Source organism: Phodopus roborovskii, unplaced genomic scaffold (assembly GCF_943737965.1).
Source record: "Phodopus roborovskii unplaced genomic scaffold, PHOROB, whole genome shotgun sequence".
Lineage (NCBI taxonomy): Eukaryota > Metazoa > Chordata > Mammalia > Rodentia > Cricetidae > Phodopus > Phodopus roborovskii.
Genome location: NW_026126515.1, coordinates 8,397,700 through 8,415,008, shown reverse-complemented (window position 1 = coordinate 8,415,008; position 17,309 = coordinate 8,397,700). Strand labels below are relative to the sequence as shown.

At 44.2% G+C, this 17,309-nt stretch overlaps 1 protein-coding gene across 1 annotated transcript in view; it reads left to right on the top strand.

The window, feature by feature from the left end:
- Nucleotides 1–17,309, top strand: part of Pomt2 (protein O-mannosyltransferase 2) — a 44,673-nt gene that overhangs the window by 11,433 nt on the left and 15,931 nt on the right. Inside the window, exons 3-12 of the mRNA XM_051196105.1 lie at nucleotides 208–312; nucleotides 1,863–1,971; nucleotides 4,265–4,373; nucleotides 5,979–6,138; nucleotides 7,425–7,531; nucleotides 8,103–8,185; nucleotides 9,743–9,852; nucleotides 11,927–11,993; nucleotides 13,885–13,954; nucleotides 16,815–16,893. Coding sequence (XP_051052062.1) covers nucleotides 208–312; nucleotides 1,863–1,971; nucleotides 4,265–4,373; nucleotides 5,979–6,138; nucleotides 7,425–7,531; nucleotides 8,103–8,185; nucleotides 9,743–9,852; nucleotides 11,927–11,993; nucleotides 13,885–13,954; nucleotides 16,815–16,893 — 999 coding nt within the window. The remainder of the gene's footprint in view (nucleotides 1–207; nucleotides 313–1,862; nucleotides 1,972–4,264; nucleotides 4,374–5,978; nucleotides 6,139–7,424; nucleotides 7,532–8,102; nucleotides 8,186–9,742; nucleotides 9,853–11,926; nucleotides 11,994–13,884; nucleotides 13,955–16,814; nucleotides 16,894–17,309) is intronic.

Sequence of the window (17,309 nt, the reverse complement as noted above, 5' to 3'; positions counted from 1 at the left end):
CACAAGAGAGGGTTTGTTTCAAGCAGCAAGCTCTTTAGACAAAAGACTTTTTACTCTACAGCAGCTGCAGGACAAAATGTCTCACTGGCATTTCTATGGCCAGTTGTCAAGGGAAACTGAAGGCTGTGCATGCAGCTGGAGAGAACAAGGGACAGAGGAATCTCTTTTCTGAACATTTTATCTTTTTGTTAATTCCTCTCTCTTCAGATGCTGATTGGTCTTGCTGGCTACCTGAGTGGATATGATGGTACCTTTTTGTTCCAGAAGCCTGGGGACAGTTACCAGCACCACAACTACATGGGAATGAGAGGGGTAAGGCTTACTGCTTTACATAGACTGACTAATCCCTGGGGCCACACCTACTCAGAGATGTTACAGTTGGAAGCAGCAAGTGTAGATGAAGAGACTTTGCGGAGTGGGGAGAGGAGAATGATTGAGCCCACCGCTAACGTAGAAATCTGGAAGTGAGTTGGGAAGGAAAGAAAGAAAGAAAGGCCTCAAATAGCACAGAGGTTGCTTATGAGCCGTGCACACTGCAGCCTGTCAGTTCATGCTTGGGTTGTGTCTCTGCCAACCTTCCCTTCAGATTATGGCATCTTCACATTGTCTCCAGGTTGCTATTTCCCTCCTCACAAAGGAAGTAGGGCATTTACAAGTGTCACTCTCAGGGAGACTGCATGCCTACTCCAATCCCTCTGCATCCTGATTCCCAGCATCAGCTTAATGGAACGTGGCAGAGCCTAACACTCAACTCCCTGGGAGTGACCTAATGAGACCTGTGGAAGCTGGCCTCCAGCCTGAGTTCTCCAAGCACTTTACTCTCACAAGTTAAATTAGGTGACTGTGTGTTTCCTGAGGCTAATCGCTGTAGATGGTCTCTACAATCCTGTATGCCACATTAAACAAAGGGTGCCCTGCCTCTAAGTTCACACTTCTAAGTAACATTTTTGTTTGTTTGTTTCTTTTTCTTTTATTTTTTTAGACCAGGCTGGCCTCAAACTTACAGAGATCTGTCTGCTTCTGCCTCTGGAGTGTTAGCATCAAAGGCTTATGCCACCACACCCAGATCTCTCAAGAAATTCTCTTCTTCCTAATAACCCTTGAACACCACAGAGTATGCACAATACTTACCATAGACTTGCTGTGGAAGTTGGAAAGGAGAAGTAGTTTCATGCATTCTCTTCACACTAGGTCAATTACTTCCTGTTTATATAAGTGATGGCCCAAAGGGAAGTTTTTCCCATTACCCTGGCCTTGTCTGGTCACTGCTGATGGGCAGACAAAGGAAATAGAAGAATCAAACCCGCAAATCCTCCACCTATTGAAGTGTCAATCAGTCATTTTTCCCAAATCAAAATGCACTCTGTAGATTAAGAGTGGTTTCTGGTATCCCCAAAGCAAAGAACCAGGGAAACATTACAAGAATATCAGTAGAAGTCTCAAAAATATTAAGATGCCTTAAAGAGGTCTGCCCAATTATACCCATAGCTTTTATGCTAGACACTCATGTTGGTGAAGTATTTTGCGTGTTAGTAAGCCTTGAATTCATGTACTCCTCAGCCTGAGCCTGTGAGGTAGGAGCTCTGACTTTTCCCATTGCAATGATGGTAGGCTGAGACAGGAGACAGCTGGCTATGATGGGCAGCCATGCCTCTTCCTGTAATTAATTTCATGCCAGGACACGTGCCAAGGTTCCGAGGGGCATACCCACAGCTTTATGTGGTTCTTTCCTATGACACTCCCCTGCGTACTCCATGCAATTTCAAATCACCCACACCACGCCTCTTCTGTTAGGTTCTTGGTCTTAGGCACTGGTATACCAGGTCAGCTGATTATTTGACAGCTTCTGTCTTCTTCCATAGTTCTGTGCTTTCCTGGGTTCCTGGCTGATCCCCTTTGCCTACCTCACAGTACTGGATCTGTCCAAGTCCTTCCCAGCGGCACTGCTCACCGCCGCCCTTCTCACCTTTGGTAAGTTGTCTTAACCTGTGTGTCTTGGGAAATGGGCTGTCACACCATGTGGGTGGTTGGAAATCAGTACATTCAAGTGTCACATCTGTGCAGTCAGGTGGTAGTGTTCTGTTTTCTGGTTTTTGAGAGAGGGTTTCTCCATGTTGCTCTGGATGTTCTGGTACTTGCTCTGTGAACTAGCCTGGCCTGGAACTCTTTAGAGATCTTCCTGCCTCTGCCTCCTGAGTGATGGGATTAAAGCCCTGCACCACCACTGTCCTACTAATTCTTAATTAACTAGGATTGGGTAAAATTTATCGTTACTAGTAACACGTAAGTGTATAATTACATCTGTGAGACAATGTGTGTCAGGGGGTGTTCATGAGTGTGTGTATATTTGCACATGTGTGGATGTTTGTGGTGTGTGTGTGTTTGAAGCATGAAGTTGATTGTTGTCTTCCTCAATTGCTTTCTACTTTACTGAGGCAGAACCAGAACTTACCAATTCCAGTGAGTCTTGTTAACCACCTTTCCCTGAGGATCCATCTCTACCTCCTGTGTGCTGGGATTACATGTGGCTGCCATGCCTGCCCAGCTTTTACATGGGTTCTGGGGATCCAACCTCCAGTCTTCATGCTTGCATGGCAAGTGTTTTTCCAATGAGCCAGTCCCTTTTATAGTCTTCTTTGGGGCATGGGTAATCCTCAACATCAGTTTTCTTTAAGTTACATACATTTGCATGTTTGTATGTGTCTATGTTTATTGGGTTAATTTTGTTTCTCTTAGGTTAACATTGTTATTAGTTTTCATCCCCTAAATTTATTACAACTTATGAAAAGGCAGATGCCCAGAAATAGCAGTGAAGCAGAAAATAACAATAGAACTTAAGTATTTTCTCTGGATCCTCACCTGGTAAACAAGGGCTAACTGCAGAAGTAGTCCTGGTTCTAACTGTATTCTTCTTAAAGTGAATCCATGGCCTTGTGTGCTTTATATGTAAATAAGTCCAGACCAATATAGGTGAGTGTATTAGGGGCTATTCAGACAGGTGTGTAGCTCTGTTTCATGGATATATGACAAGGTTATAGGAGTCCCTGTGTGAACTAGTGGGTTTTTCCTTGTATGTATTTTTTATGTAGTTATTCATAGTCAGTCATTTTTTTCATTTTTCCATTTGATACCTGTTTCCTAGGCACCTACCCTATACCTGGCCACCTTTTGAGGCCTCAGAAAATACAGTGATGAGATGCTATCCTCAAAGAGTATACCCTATAGAAGGGCAGACAAATAGGCCAGTACATTGTTAACATGTGATAAAGCATGCTACTTTTCTTTTAATATTTAAATTTATTACTTTGTGTGTGATGGGGAAGGCACGTGCACACTTTTCATGGCACACCTGTGGGAGTCAGAGGATGACTTATGGGAATTGATCTTCTCCTTCCACCAAGTAGGTCCAAGGGATCACACTCAGGTCATTAGGTATAGTGGCAAACCTTGTAATAGAGCATCTGAAGCAATTAGTGCCAGGTTAGACACAAAGCAGAGTGGGGATCAATACTCTTTTAGATAGGGTAAGCAAGAAAGAGCTCCCCAGAAAGATAGTGTCTAGCAGAAGCCTGAGTGAAACAGGATCAGCTCCCAGAGTTCCGAGGGAAGACTATTAAGGCAGAGAGAAGAGCCTATATAGTAATCCTCGTACAGTGCTTAATATAGTTGAGTAACAAGAAGAGGCTGGCACAGTGAGGGTGTAGTGGGTAGAGAATGTTGAAGAATGTTAGGGTTGAGTTTAGACAGATATGGAGGCCATATAGGATTTGGGAACTGTCCTGAGAAATTTTTAGCCTAAGTGAGATGAGACGACATTAGAGGGCTTAAGCGGGAATATGATATAACTTAAGCATTTTTTTTTAATTGGTCTGGTACCTATGTAGGGAGTCAGCTGTCAATAAAAGTGTCATATAAAATAAAACTCCTTTACCTTTGTAATTTTCAACTGTATCAGCATGTGGATTCTTTTTATGGTAGAAATGAGGAAGTGGCTTCAGGGCTGCTCTGAGTGGGTGACATGAGCCTCTGGGACACAGGACCTACAGGTAGCATTGGTACTGCTTCTTGTCACTGGGCTGTGCTGTGCCCCAAGCTGAATCCTTGATGCTGATAATCCTGTGGAAATCAATGGCCGTCGAGTCATGATTGCCTGATGCTTACTTGCAGTGCAGAGAGAGTGACTGTTTCCTGCTGTTAGTGTGCTTGGTTTTCAGAGATCTCTCTCTTCACTCCACATTCTGAGCAGCAAGCCCCTGTTTTTCAGACACAGGATGCCTCACTCTGTCCCAGTACATCCTCCTTGACCCCATCCTGATGTTCTTCATCATGGCTGCCATGCTGAGCATGGTCAAGTACAACTCCTGCGCTGACAGGTCAGAGATACCATCTCGGGTAGGGTGGGCCAGAGGCAGGAACCATGGCAGCCCAGGAGTTTGATTGGGGCAGGGCCGGGTGGGTGCTTACAAGGCTTGCATTCAAGCTTAGTTTAAGAGGAGCATACTTTCCATTTGTCTTTTAAGATAATGTCTAAATGTTTCCTCTGATAAATGTTTTTAGTTTTGCTTTTTACAAAATGAGAAATTGTTAATTGCCAAGCGTGTTAATATTTAGTCAGTATGCAACTGGGGAGGGGCTTGTAGGTGTTATGGAGGAGTCCTGATGCTGCCTCCTCACTATGCCTTATGAACTGTCCCTCAGCACCATTGCGGCTTCAAGGAGCTGTGGGACATGTCATCCTTCACGTCCTCCATCCTGGAGGGGAGACACCAGTGTAGATGCTGCCTCAGAGGTGCTAGTCTCCCAGCCTCAAGGCTTGCATCCAATCTGACCTAATGATGGATTTTCCATACAAATCAGTCAGTTCTAAAGCTTATCTGGATTTTGGTCTACTTCCAGAATTCTTCTATTTTTCTGGATCCTTCTCCTACCTCCAAGGGAATAGAGTAGGTCATTCCATGTATTCAAACACGGTGTTCACAGTTCAAAAGAGCTGGTATATCCTAGGCTGTCCCCAAAAGCAATGTGTTTTACCCATATAATGCTAGTCCACCCCTCCCCAGATAGTGACTACCAGCCTACTCTGGGTTTGGATTATCTTCTGCTTCTTCCACATCCATTTCCATCTTAGCCCCCCCCCAACCCTGTTTTTAAGGAAAAAGTAGTGGTATCAAAGATTGAGCCCAGGGCTTTATATATTTGGCAAGCCCCATCAGCGAGCTGTACCTACCTCCCATTTCTTGAATACATGACATGTGCCAGGTACCATGCCAGGTACCATACCAGAAGAGAGAGGCAGAGGAACAAAGATGTTGCCTTTAAGGCATAGTCATTCTGGCAGGGGAAATGCCAGATCATTAGAAAATCAGCTGTAGTGTATTCGGTGCTGCTAGGACAACACCGATAACGAGCATCAATGTTATAGCTGATTGTCTGGCTTGAACTGCCCTCCAGCACTTGCTAGCTACATTGCTTGGCCTATCTGTGCTTCAGTTCCTTATGTGTAAACAGAGGATAATGAGCTCTAGCTTAAGGGGTTTGATGAGGATTAGAATGATAGGATTCAACACCTGGAACGGTGCCTGACATGTAACGAACAGTTAATAAATGCTGGCTTTGGCAGGCTCAGAGGTGACACAAAGGATAAGTCTGGCTTGAGTCCAGAGAACTTTTCTGGGATTTTCCTTTTATGTCTACCTGACTTGTCACTAGTGAAGAGTAAGTTTCTGTGTAAGATGCCCTATGCCTAGCCAGGAACATCATGGAGCCTCCCCAGAACAACATGCTACTTTGTTTCATACCAACTTGCCCGTAGTTTGAGGGCTTTCACAGAGCACAGCCTGCTTGGATCCCTGCCTTGGTTCCCTGTGGTTTAGAACCCTGGAGGCTTAGGGTACAGCATAGCTGTCTGGGTACTGTCCTGCTGCTGCTCTTGATTTCCCATTTGGTTCTAGACTGAACTATATCTTATTGATTTCCAGGCCTTTCTCTGCCCCCTGGTGGTTCTGGCTGAGCCTGACTGGCATTAGTCTCGCTGGTGCTTTAGGGGTCAAGTTTGTTGGCCTCTTTATCATCCTGCAAGTGGGACTGAACACCATCTCAGACCTTTGGCACCTGTTTGGAGACCTCAGTCTTTCTCTGGTGAGAACTCAAGTCCTTGTGAGTGTCTTTGTTCCACAGTGCTCTTCCCATTGGCCTTTCTCTGCTTCTGCTGTGGGTGGAGGAAGTGGCTGTGTGCTATGCTCTGTGTATTGGGCCATGACCAGACTGGACAGGCAAAGCTTTCTTTCCTTTGTAGACACCAGGATATCCGGGAGTGGGTCTGACTGAGGGGCTGGAGCGGTATAAGAGAGTAAATGGAGTCACTGCCTTGCAAGCCTCTTATTGTTGCCTCCCCCTACCTCCCTTAATTTCTTTTAAATCACCCAGCCAGAGGATTCTGTCCAGCTGAGCTCTAAATTCACAAGGGCTTAAGAGCTTAGGTCAAATGAGTAAGATGACTCTAAACTTCTGAATTCACAATTTTCCTGACCCACGGTTTCCATATTTGGAAGCTAGTCAACAATATTTTTTCCCCTTCTTCCTTCTTTCCTTCTTACTTCCTTCCCTCCTTCCCTCCCTCCCTCCCTCTCTTTCTTCCTTTTTTAATGACTTTAGTAATCAAAGGCTGATTCAGTGCCAAGCACTGTACAAAATGGTTTGCTTTCATTATCTCATTAAAATCCTGTGTAGTGGGTGGTTATTACCACTCACTGATTTTACAAATGAAAAATGTGAAACCTAGAGAGATAACTTCCCAAGGCACTACAGGTATTAGAGGTAGTAAGAGGGCAATCTATGACTCTGGCTTGGGTTAGGCCGGTTCCAGAGCTCAACTACCAAATTTCCAACAGGTTTATTCATTCGGAAAATATAGAGAGAGCATTTACTAAATGCAGAATGTTGGGAATGTACTAGTGACTACAACATGATCCTCTGGAACCTGGGGGGTTGGGGTGGGGATATTATAGTCCTGCTTTGGCAGCAGAGGGGAGGTGCACCAGGGAGGCCTGTGAGGAAGCTGAGGCTTGAGGTTAAGGCCAGCAACAGTTGGCCATGTGACAAGGAGCTGGGACAGTCAGTGCAGGGAGCCTTGGGAAACTTCAGGGAGTTCAGTGAGCTGGAGGCCACTGTTGAACAACAGTGTCACCTTTGCAGTGGTCATGGGTACAGTGCCTGGAAGGGCACCAGACAGTGACCCATGTTATGCTGAGTGTGTGTGTGTGTGTGTGTGTGTGTGTGTGTGTGAGTGAGTGAGTGAGTGTGTGAGATGGAGAATAATATAGAAAGGCCTGGGTTTTTCACCCATTATCCCTTCCAATGTGGCTCATACTATACGTACAGTGACGTTTCCTGTGACCACCACCTGTGGTGCCGTCTGTTTGCAGGTGACTGTGGGGAAGCACCTGACTGCTCGAATCCTGTGCCTCATAGTGCTGCCTTTGGTGCTCTATGTGACCATTTTTGCTCTTCACATCATGGTGCTGAATAAAAGGTACCACCAGGGAGGAACTCTCCTCTGCCCCCTTGTGTTTTCGTCTGCACATTCCAAGGCTCGGAACACCCAGCCTTGAAGGAGGCAGAGAGTTCCCTAAGAGCCTAAATGCCCCTGTCTCCATCCGAGGCCTTTCACTCTAGTGAGGATCGATGCCAGGTTTGCAGTGGGACTAGACATACTGATAACCAGGAAAGGCACCCACAGCAATATCTCATTTCACAAATAGCTACTAAGTGCCGAGAACTGGGTTTAGCATTATGCATAATCTCATTTAGCTATCATTATTGGTGAGTTCATTGGGCTTTTAAAAAATCTCCTATTTATAAATGAAGAACCAAGGCTAAAAAGGTTAGGGATATTGCCCAAGTCACCCAGATAGTTAGTGGCGGAAATGAAATTGAAATTGGACTGCATTTTCTCCAATTCCATTATTCATGTTTGTTTCATGAAACCACCCTGCCTTTCAGATTTTCAAGTCTCCTTCTAAATCAACTGAAGGTCTCTGGGAAATGGCAGTTTCTACTGTCTCAGCTTGCTTGACTCTCTTCTGCTTCTCCTTTCCCCACAGTGGTCCTGGTGATGGTTTCTTCAGTTCTGCCTTTCAAGCCCGGCTTTCAGGGAACAGCCTTCACAATGCTTCTATCCCTGAGCGTGAGTGCTTGACAGAGGGGTTTTCCCTGGGAGTTGACTTGGAAAAAGCAAGTCTGAAGTTTGGGTTTTTTAGCCTCTATATAGCAGACTTGGAGAAAACCCAGTGTTACAGTACAAATACTCAAGAGTCAGTTACCATAGTCCTCAAAATAACTTCTCCATTGTAGCTTTCAAAGCTAGCGCTGTAAGAATGCCATCTCAAGAGAATCTGGTCCCAGAGCAAGGCCTCTAGGGGCAGTTGTAGGCTATCACAGTGTTCTGATAGTCTTATGCATATATTTATTCTCAGGTAGTAATTAGCAGGTATTCACCCTCCAGAGACAGTCTGATGTGAAGGACGTCCATTCGTGTATTTAATACATAAAGGGAAATACAGAACAAGGTAAAGTGGCACACACCTTTTATCCCAGCAGAAGCAAGCCTACCTCTGTGAGTTTGAGGCCGGGCTGGTTTACAGAGTTCCAGGATAGCAGAGCTACATAGACCCTGTCTCCAAAAGGAAAAGAAAAAAGGGATGGAATACAGTACTGGGGATCAAAGCACATGCTGAATCAGAGTTAGGAGACAGTTCAAGGGATCCCATACACATGCATATAAAGGTGTGCCTTGGAGTTGGACCTGGAAGGGTGAGTAGAGGTCAGTAGGTACTGAAGAGTGCAGGTCACATTGGGCAATAAGGGATGGCAGGTTCAAAGCTAAGGGCCGGGTAAAACTCAAGGCATGGGTTATTATATTCAGAATTTGGAATCTTAAGTTAGAAAAGAGGGCAGGGACCTAGATGATGAGATTTGAGATTCTTGAGTAAGCTATTGGAGACCGCATGGAGGTTTCTGAGCAGGCAGGCAGCTAGGAATGCTGTGCATTGTAGAGTAAGCATGGCTGGAAGGACGTATAACACGTCTAGGAAGGTAGGGGCATCCACTGGGAAGTCATTGCAGGGCTGTACCCAAGGATCCCTCAGGATCCGGGACAGCCAAGAACATACCCAAGGAGGACCAGACAAGGGAGGGCAAAAGGAGGCCCTGAGTGCAGGGTTGCCATTTTGCTCTTTTACTGTATCTAGTGCCAGGAACACAGCGGGCTCCACAGACTGAAAGGAATGGGAACTTGGAAAGCAAGAGAAAGCAGTGGTTTGGAGGAGCAGTAATGTGGAGTTGGTCCTTAGAGAGGGAGTTTTGGACTGAAACTTGTTAAGTGGAGCTTAGGAGACATTTTGGGGGTAAGATATTGATGCTGTGGTAGTGACTGCATGAGAACTGGGAAGAGAATGAAACAGGTTATTAGAGAAGGAAGGCAAGAGAAAGGAATGAGAAGCGCTGTGGAGGAGCAGTCTGAGGGAGTGTGGATCGGAAGTGAAAGTGGCAGTGGTCGGCAGGAGGGATCTCTCTCTTGAGTTGCTTCTGTTGGAGTGGGAAGGCAGCAGGGACTCCAGCTTTAGGCAGGCCTGGGCCCCCTGACCTCTAAGAGGATCTTTGGGGCTTGTGGCTTGCAGCCATGCCCCACCCACCCACAAGGCAGGGGCAGCCTGTCATCTGTCTGATGCCTCTTTTCCTCCAGACCTGGCATACGGCTCTGTAATCACTGTGAAGAATCTCCGCATGGCCATTGGCTACCTGCACTCCCATAGGCATCTCTACCCTGAGGGCATTGGTGCTCTCCAGCAGCAGGTGGGTAAGCTTTTGTGTGCTTGGCTATAGCCACACCCAACTGTTCTCTGTGACTGAACCTGCCATTCCCTTTCTATCACTTTCTAGCTTAGCCTCATTAATTCACCTGTTTCCTCTTGACTGCAGTATTCTTCTTGCTCTTTCTCTTCCTTCCTTTGGCTGACCTTAGCTTCGTTAGGTTTCAGCTCAGAGGTTCCCCTCTGTCTATCTCATGATCCCCCCCCCACACACAATTGGTACCCCTCCACTCTTTACCAGAGGCTTTCTTGGCATTCTGCACAAGACCCACAGGACCTTGACATCTGTGAACAAGTCTCAGGTAGATAGACTGGATCTAGCTTTGTTTCATCAGTATGAGCCAAAAAACACACAAAACTCAAATATAGCCATAGTACATGTAGAATGATTTTTTCCCCATAATGCTAGTTCTAACTTATTTTTGCAAGTAAATTAGTCATGTTGTGTCCAATTGAAGTGATAAAAACTCAGAAGAAATACATGTATTTTTGTTGTTTCTTTGTGTTTTTACATGCCTAGCAAAGATGTATATTTTTAGTCTGTTCTCTCCTTGCTCCGCAAACCATAAGCTGTGTCATCTTGAGCAAATAACCTAGGCTATCCTTTTGTACTATTGTGGGGGAATAGCACCTACAGCACTGAACTCTGACACTGACTGAGCAGGCTGAGACTTGCCTGGTGGTCAGAATAGTGCTTGGTGATGCACAGTAGCCACTGTGAGTGGGAGCATCTCATGAGCCTTTTTGCATACTGCTTAAAAAAATGTTCCACAATGTTTTTACTGGTGTTTAATATTCTCTCATGTGTACAGTATCAAGACACTGTTTCTCTGTGTAGCCCTGGCTGTCCTGGAACTCACTCTCTAGACCAGGCTGGCCTCTAACTCAGAGATCCACTTGCCTCCGCTTCCCAAGCACTGGCATCAAAGGTGGGCGCCACCACCGCCCAGTTTATCTTAGAGTTTTAACCCATAGCCATAAACTGATGTTTTACAAATTGTGTGTGCACTCATGTGAATCTCTATAATGCAGTGACTGGTCTAAGAGTAAGAATCTAGACACAGTATGAACATCTAGGATAAGATGTTTATGGAGCATTTTAGTGTCATTTACCCACATATTAAGAAAAAATAATAGCCTTTTTTGTAAATGTGCATGGATGTTGGTACACAGATGTGCATGTGTATGTAGAGGCCAGAGATCAACGTCAGGTGCCTCCCATAATCACTTTCCACCTTACTTTTTGAGAAAGTCTCTCTCACTTAACTTGGACTCACTGGTTTAGTTAAACTGGCTGTCCAGCAAGGCCCAGGTGTTGTCCTATCTCCTCTTCCCCATAATAGGATTCTGAGAACACCAGCCTTTTCTTACATTCATTCTGGGATCAAATATGAGGATGTCTGTCCAGCAAGCACCTTACCAATTGAGCTGTATCCTCAGCCCAGACCATGGCTTTTTTTTTCTTTCTTCTTTTTATGTGCATAGATGTTTTGTCTGCATGTGTATCTGTGTAAGGAAGGGTGTTGGATCCTCTGGAACTGGACAGTTTTTGAGCTGCCTTGAGGGTGCAGGGAATTGGACCCAGGTTTTCTGGAAGAACACCCAGTGCTCTTAACCACTGAGCCCCCAGGCATTGTTTTAATCACTTATAAATATGCTAAATCTACTGCTTCTGGCTGGAGACTGTTTACACACAGTATAATGGTCTTCCTTCAAGACAGCTGAAATTTTATTGACAAGATACAAAAAGAAAGAAAGATAAAAAGTTCTTGAGCAGTAGGACCTCTAAATTCTGAAAAATGGAGAAAATCTCATCCAGGAGTGCTTCTTCTGAACTCCACTGGGATAAAAAGTTCTTGAGCAGTAGGACCTCTAAATTCTGAAAAATGGAGAAAATCTCATCCAGGAGTGCTTCTTCTGAACTCCACTGGGAAATCTGACCTCCTGAGTTGGTGGCTGGGGACCCTGGAAAATGTTGAAGTGGTGTCAGTTTGTTGGGGATTGTGCTTGGCCAGCTGTGCTGATCGTAATGCCCCCCTTTTGCCCCCTCTGCTTAGGTTACCACCTATTTGCATAAGGACTACAACAACCTGTGGATTATCAAGAAACATAATACAAACTCAGGTAATGTGGCAGAGACCGGGATTCTGTGCTGTTGTTCACTGAGTCCCCTTCACTTTTCTCATGACACTGGGCTCCTTCCTGAACACCTTTGACATCTTTTCTGATCTCAGGTGTCCTTTTGAACACTGTTGAGCTCCTGCTGTGTTCCAAAGACAGAAAGCATAGAGGATGAGCAGTGAGTGAAACAGAGCAGAGCCAGGGCTCAGTTTTCATCCAGGAAGAGGTTATGTAAGCCCACTCCAGAGGCTGCTGGGTAGCCCTATCCTAGGTTACCTAGGAGTTGCTTTCATTTCCAAACCCTACATATCCCAGCTGCTGTACTGATGTGATAGAGTGCGTTCCTTTTTTGTCTCTGGGCTGGCTGAGTTACTTGATAATCCAAGCCACTGCCAGCCCTGTTCCTGGGCTTAGCTAATGTTTTGTTGTAACAAAACAAATATGCGCGCGCACGCACACACACACACACACACACACACACACACACACACACACACACACACGCTGGGCTCTCTGGTTTTAGGACTAAGTGAGAGGTACTTTGTGGTTTTCCTTTCCTTGGAAGGTAACCTGTGGACAGCTTTCTGTTGTAGCTGTAGTAGGGTCATTATTATCTGAGCCCATTCTCACTGGTGATACCTGAACCCCAGGCATTTTCTGTGACTGCTCAGCAAATACCACCTGCCTGAACTGGCAGTAGCCAGCTGCTCCTATCTGGAAAAGGGACTCCCTTTATTTTTCCTTGCCATCTCCTCACATTGCTGCTTTAGGCTAGAACCAGACACACAACAGCTTTCTCTCCGGCTGCCTTTTTTTGCATGTTCAGTAATGTAAATTAACCCCCTGAGAGAGTCTGTGGTGTTGCTATTGATTGCACTTTTGACACAATAGGCCAAAGTAAGTGGTCTGTCATAATGGAGTTTGAGGGAAACTGGGTGTACTTCCAGTCATTTGAACTTGCCTGGTTTCCACTGTGGCTTCTAAGCTAAGATAGTTGCATTTTACCTAAGCAGCTAAGGGTTTTCTGGAAACTTGGTAGTCTAAGATCTTACTTAGTATTCTTGTTGGCTGTAAAGCCCCTCACCCTAATCCATACCAAGTCAAACTTCCTTCCCTGTTTATAAGGCAGCATAGCAACAGCTGTCTATATAAGTGAATCTCACAGCCAGTAATTTGCATTAGCAAATTTAGCTTTCCTGACCTTTATTGTCTGTAGAGTCTTGGCATCTCAGTATTGGTGACAGACTTTTACAAGGGTGCCTTCTGCCTTGCTGTGACGGCTGCCAGCTGCTTTTCTATGCCGCTACCTTTGTAGATCATGACCAGCTTTGACTTTTAGATGCGTAGGAAGGGGTCCTTTTCTCTCATTGTTGTTTTCATCTCATGCTTAGGAAGTCTATTAACAGAGATAAAATTTGATTTTGAAAAGATCTGGGCAATTGCATGGAGGTAATTTTGTAAAGACTGTATTACTCACTAAGGAGATTTTCACTGTTTGGCCTCCCACCTGAAGTTCCAGTGGAGGCTTCAGGACTTGTCGGACAAAGATCATGTTGCCAGCCATGCACAGTGACCGGTCTAGCTCCACTTGTTCACTCTGTCCTTTGTCCTACTTCTTTATGTCACAGACTCTTTGCTGCTCAGTTTATTCTGTGTGGTTCTTTTGTATCTGTTCCTTTATCCTGCCTGTTCACTTGACAGGATTCCCTACTCCTTGAGAATCTCCAAGCACTACTGCTGGGATGCCCTTTGCTCATCCTCTGAGGTGACTGGAGACCCAAGCCTTTGGTACTGTCAGCACACATCACACAACACTGTAACTGTTTCCAGCAGTTGTCTCGAGCTTAGTATGCGAGTGATTCACTTGATAGCCACATTTGTTCCTTTTTGGCAGATCCCCTAGATCCTTCATTCCCAGTGGAGTTTGTCAGACATGGAGACATCGTTCGACTAGAACACAAAGAGTAAGTGAACCTGCTATTGTTGAAATTGAATGGTAGAGCAGAGGGCTGAGGCTCAGGCAATGAAACCAGGTTTCTGTGTGGAGTAAGAAATCTGTGCATGATATAAGGATGAGTGGTGAGCTAGCCTTTGCCTGCTGCTTTTGGCTTTGAGGAGCCATGGTCTTTAAGGATACCTTTCAGTGTTCCTCCTCCTGTTAATCCCATTGGGTGAGAGTATGATCTCTACCACGATTTTTGAGCCAAATTTGAAGCAAGATTTATTAAATACTGGCCAGAATGGTGGACAGTGGCCAGTTCCGTACCTGGGATTCCCAGAGATGTCCTTGAAGTATGTTAGTCTGGTACTTATAAAGGCAAAACTCACAGGCTGTGTACTTCCTGCCTTTGTTCAATCCAGGGCAAGCATACATCCTGCTTATGTACCTCCCACATATGGTGATCAAACATATGCTGAGCAGTTGGGGCAACCAACCTTCTTTGCTGAAGTGAAAACATGTGGCTTATTATCTTACATGAACAACAGCCCCTAGCATTTCAGAAAATTATCTTTCCTTGGGAAAGTGGGACTTATAGGTTAGAGACATTCTTGTTTTATAGATCTCTTTAAAGCACAGTGATTTAAACTTAAAACTTAACTTTAGCCCTCACCGCCTCCCCCCCCCCCCATCAAGGAAAGGATGGTTTGATAGCCCAAAGCTGCATTTTAGGTAGATACTTTTAGGACATGTAAGCATCTATTTCTGAGACTGGCACACCAGTATGTCTTACTGTATATTCATTGGAATGAATGGAAACACCAGTATGATTTAAAAAAAAAACTGCTTAAAAATATGAAATAGCTGGCAAGATATTAGAATTACTAGACCAAAATCCAAGAGAAAGAAGGAATTCAAAGAATAGTGAAGCATTGAGGCTACATTTCCCCTTGTCCTGTTATAGAAATACTATGCCTTGCCAGTGAAAAGTCACTCCACATATCTAGAAATTGATGAAGGAAAAGCTCTTTAATAGCATCTGTCTGGCTCTGGCTCATGTTCAAAGAGGAGCCGGCCTTGAATAGAAGATTTTACTTACACACACACACACACACACACACATATATATATATATATATATATCTCCTAGGCATATGCATTCCAAATACACTGTCACTCTTAAATCTGTTAGGTTTTAACCCCAGGTTAAACTTTGAACAATTAATTTAAACAGAGATAAAAGTCAATTTCACTACTTCTAGTTTCTTCTGTTTATTTTGTTTGTTTGTTTGTTTTGGGGGTTTTGTTGTTTTGATTTTAGCTTTTTTTGAGACAGGGTCTCTTGTGTGATGCTGGCTGTCCTGAACTTACTCTACACCAGGCTGGCCTTGAACTCAGAGATCTACCTGACTCAGCTTCCCAAGTTCTGGGATTAAAGGCATGTGCCACCACTTTCAGGCATTGAGTTTTGGTGTTTTGTTTTGAATACTTCTTGAAAGAAGGTTCTTTTTAAAAAATTACATGTATTCCTTTTTTGTTTTGTGTGTGTATACATGAGCCACAGTGTGTGTGGAGGTCAGAGGACAATGTGCAGGAGCCAGTTCTCTCCTTCAACCTTGCAAGTGAGCCCCAGGCATCAACTTTAGGCTCTCAGGCTTGGCAGTGGATGCCTTTAGTGAATAAGCCACCTTACTGCTCCAAGAGGAGGTTTTAAGTCAAAATATTAAGTGCTCCTTCTCCAAGACTTAGACCCCAGAAGATTTGAGGTTAAGTGTGTATGCGTTCCACTCGCTCTACCCCAGGGAATGTGGCTTTGTAGGAGTAGATTGTTGGCAGTTGTGTCGGGAACCCTGGTGAAGGAATTTCCAATTGATCCTCACCTAGGTCTGCAACTCACATTCATGTCACCTAAGTGGACTCCGCATCTTTAAGTCATGATTTAAATAAACATGAGAGTAGATTGGCACTAACTCCTATGTGCCTGCCTAGAAGCAAGGGTTAAACCTAACTTTGGAAAGACACTGGAATCCATTCCCGTAAACTGTATTTCAACAACAGCGAATAATGCACAAAGGTGTATTACTCAAGAAAAAGACACAATGACCAAAACCAGACAAAAGCAATCATTAGCAGAAATAGCCTCAAAATATTTACATACTGTAATTATAAGATAAAAGGTTTTGAAATACCAGGAGAAAGAAAGAAAGAGGGGGGGGGAGAGAATGTGTGTGTGTAGAACTGGTATGTTTTTCTTGTTAATTGGATTTTAGATACTTTAGATTCCTACAACTAAATAAATCTGACTTTGTCCCTAACAAATTAGTAGAATCATATTTAATTTTTATAAATACCCCATAATTGTGTCATAAACATTTATTACTCATGATTAAAAGCAAGAGTTGTTATAAAAAGCTAAGTATATCAAAACTAAATTAAATCCCCTCTTCATTCTTTGTAAATCCCCATTTAAAAAAAAAAAAAAAGTTGTTGAGAATAGAAAGTAAATGGGAATGGAGAAGTTTGCCTGACTTAAGCATATCCATTTTTATTGCTTGTTTCTTCTCCCCGGGCCTGCCTCCTTAGTCAGGAAAAGATAAAGCTTCAAAGCAGCTAAACTTGTGAAGGCTGTGTGATGCTCCACCTTGGGCCTTCCTGCCACATAGCACTGTGCACACTACTCCCCCCTCTGTCTTTCTTTCTCACCCCAAGCTCCTCTCTTAACTAGTCCTCAGAATAGTCCATATAAGTGAGTAAATACATTTCCTGGTATGTTGGGATTGATAGTTCTAGCCCTAACAGATGACTGAATGTTCTTAGTGAAAGAAGCAGCACACACATTTCTTCTCTTCAGATAATGAATGGCTCTTGTTTCCCCCAACTTCTAGAACAACTCGGAACCTGCACAGTCACTATCATGAGGCCCCCCTGACCCGGAAGCATTATCAGGTCACTGGCTATGGCATAGTAAGTAAGAAACTGGGGTGTGAGCAGGGTGTATATAAAAAGTTGTGAGTTTTGGTCCAGGGCCATGTAGTAGGACACATCTTCCCTAGAGTTTTAGAATGTTCTAAGAATTTGGAGGCTGCACAGAGATGAGTCTCTTTTTGTTGTTATGTTGTTTTGAGACATGTAGGCTTGGCTGGCATGGGAATTGTTGTGTAGACCCGGCTGGCCTCAAAACTCACAGATCCATCTGCTTCTGCCTCCCAAGTGTTGGATTAAAGCTGTCCAGCACCATAGACTTCTTTAACATGCTATAACTGTTTAGCTCAGTTTGCTATGAGACAGGCAGCCTATGAATTCTATTTTGCCTCTATCCCTCTCCTTGCAAAGTAGCTATATACTTTATATAGTCTAATACCTAATACATATCAGATAGG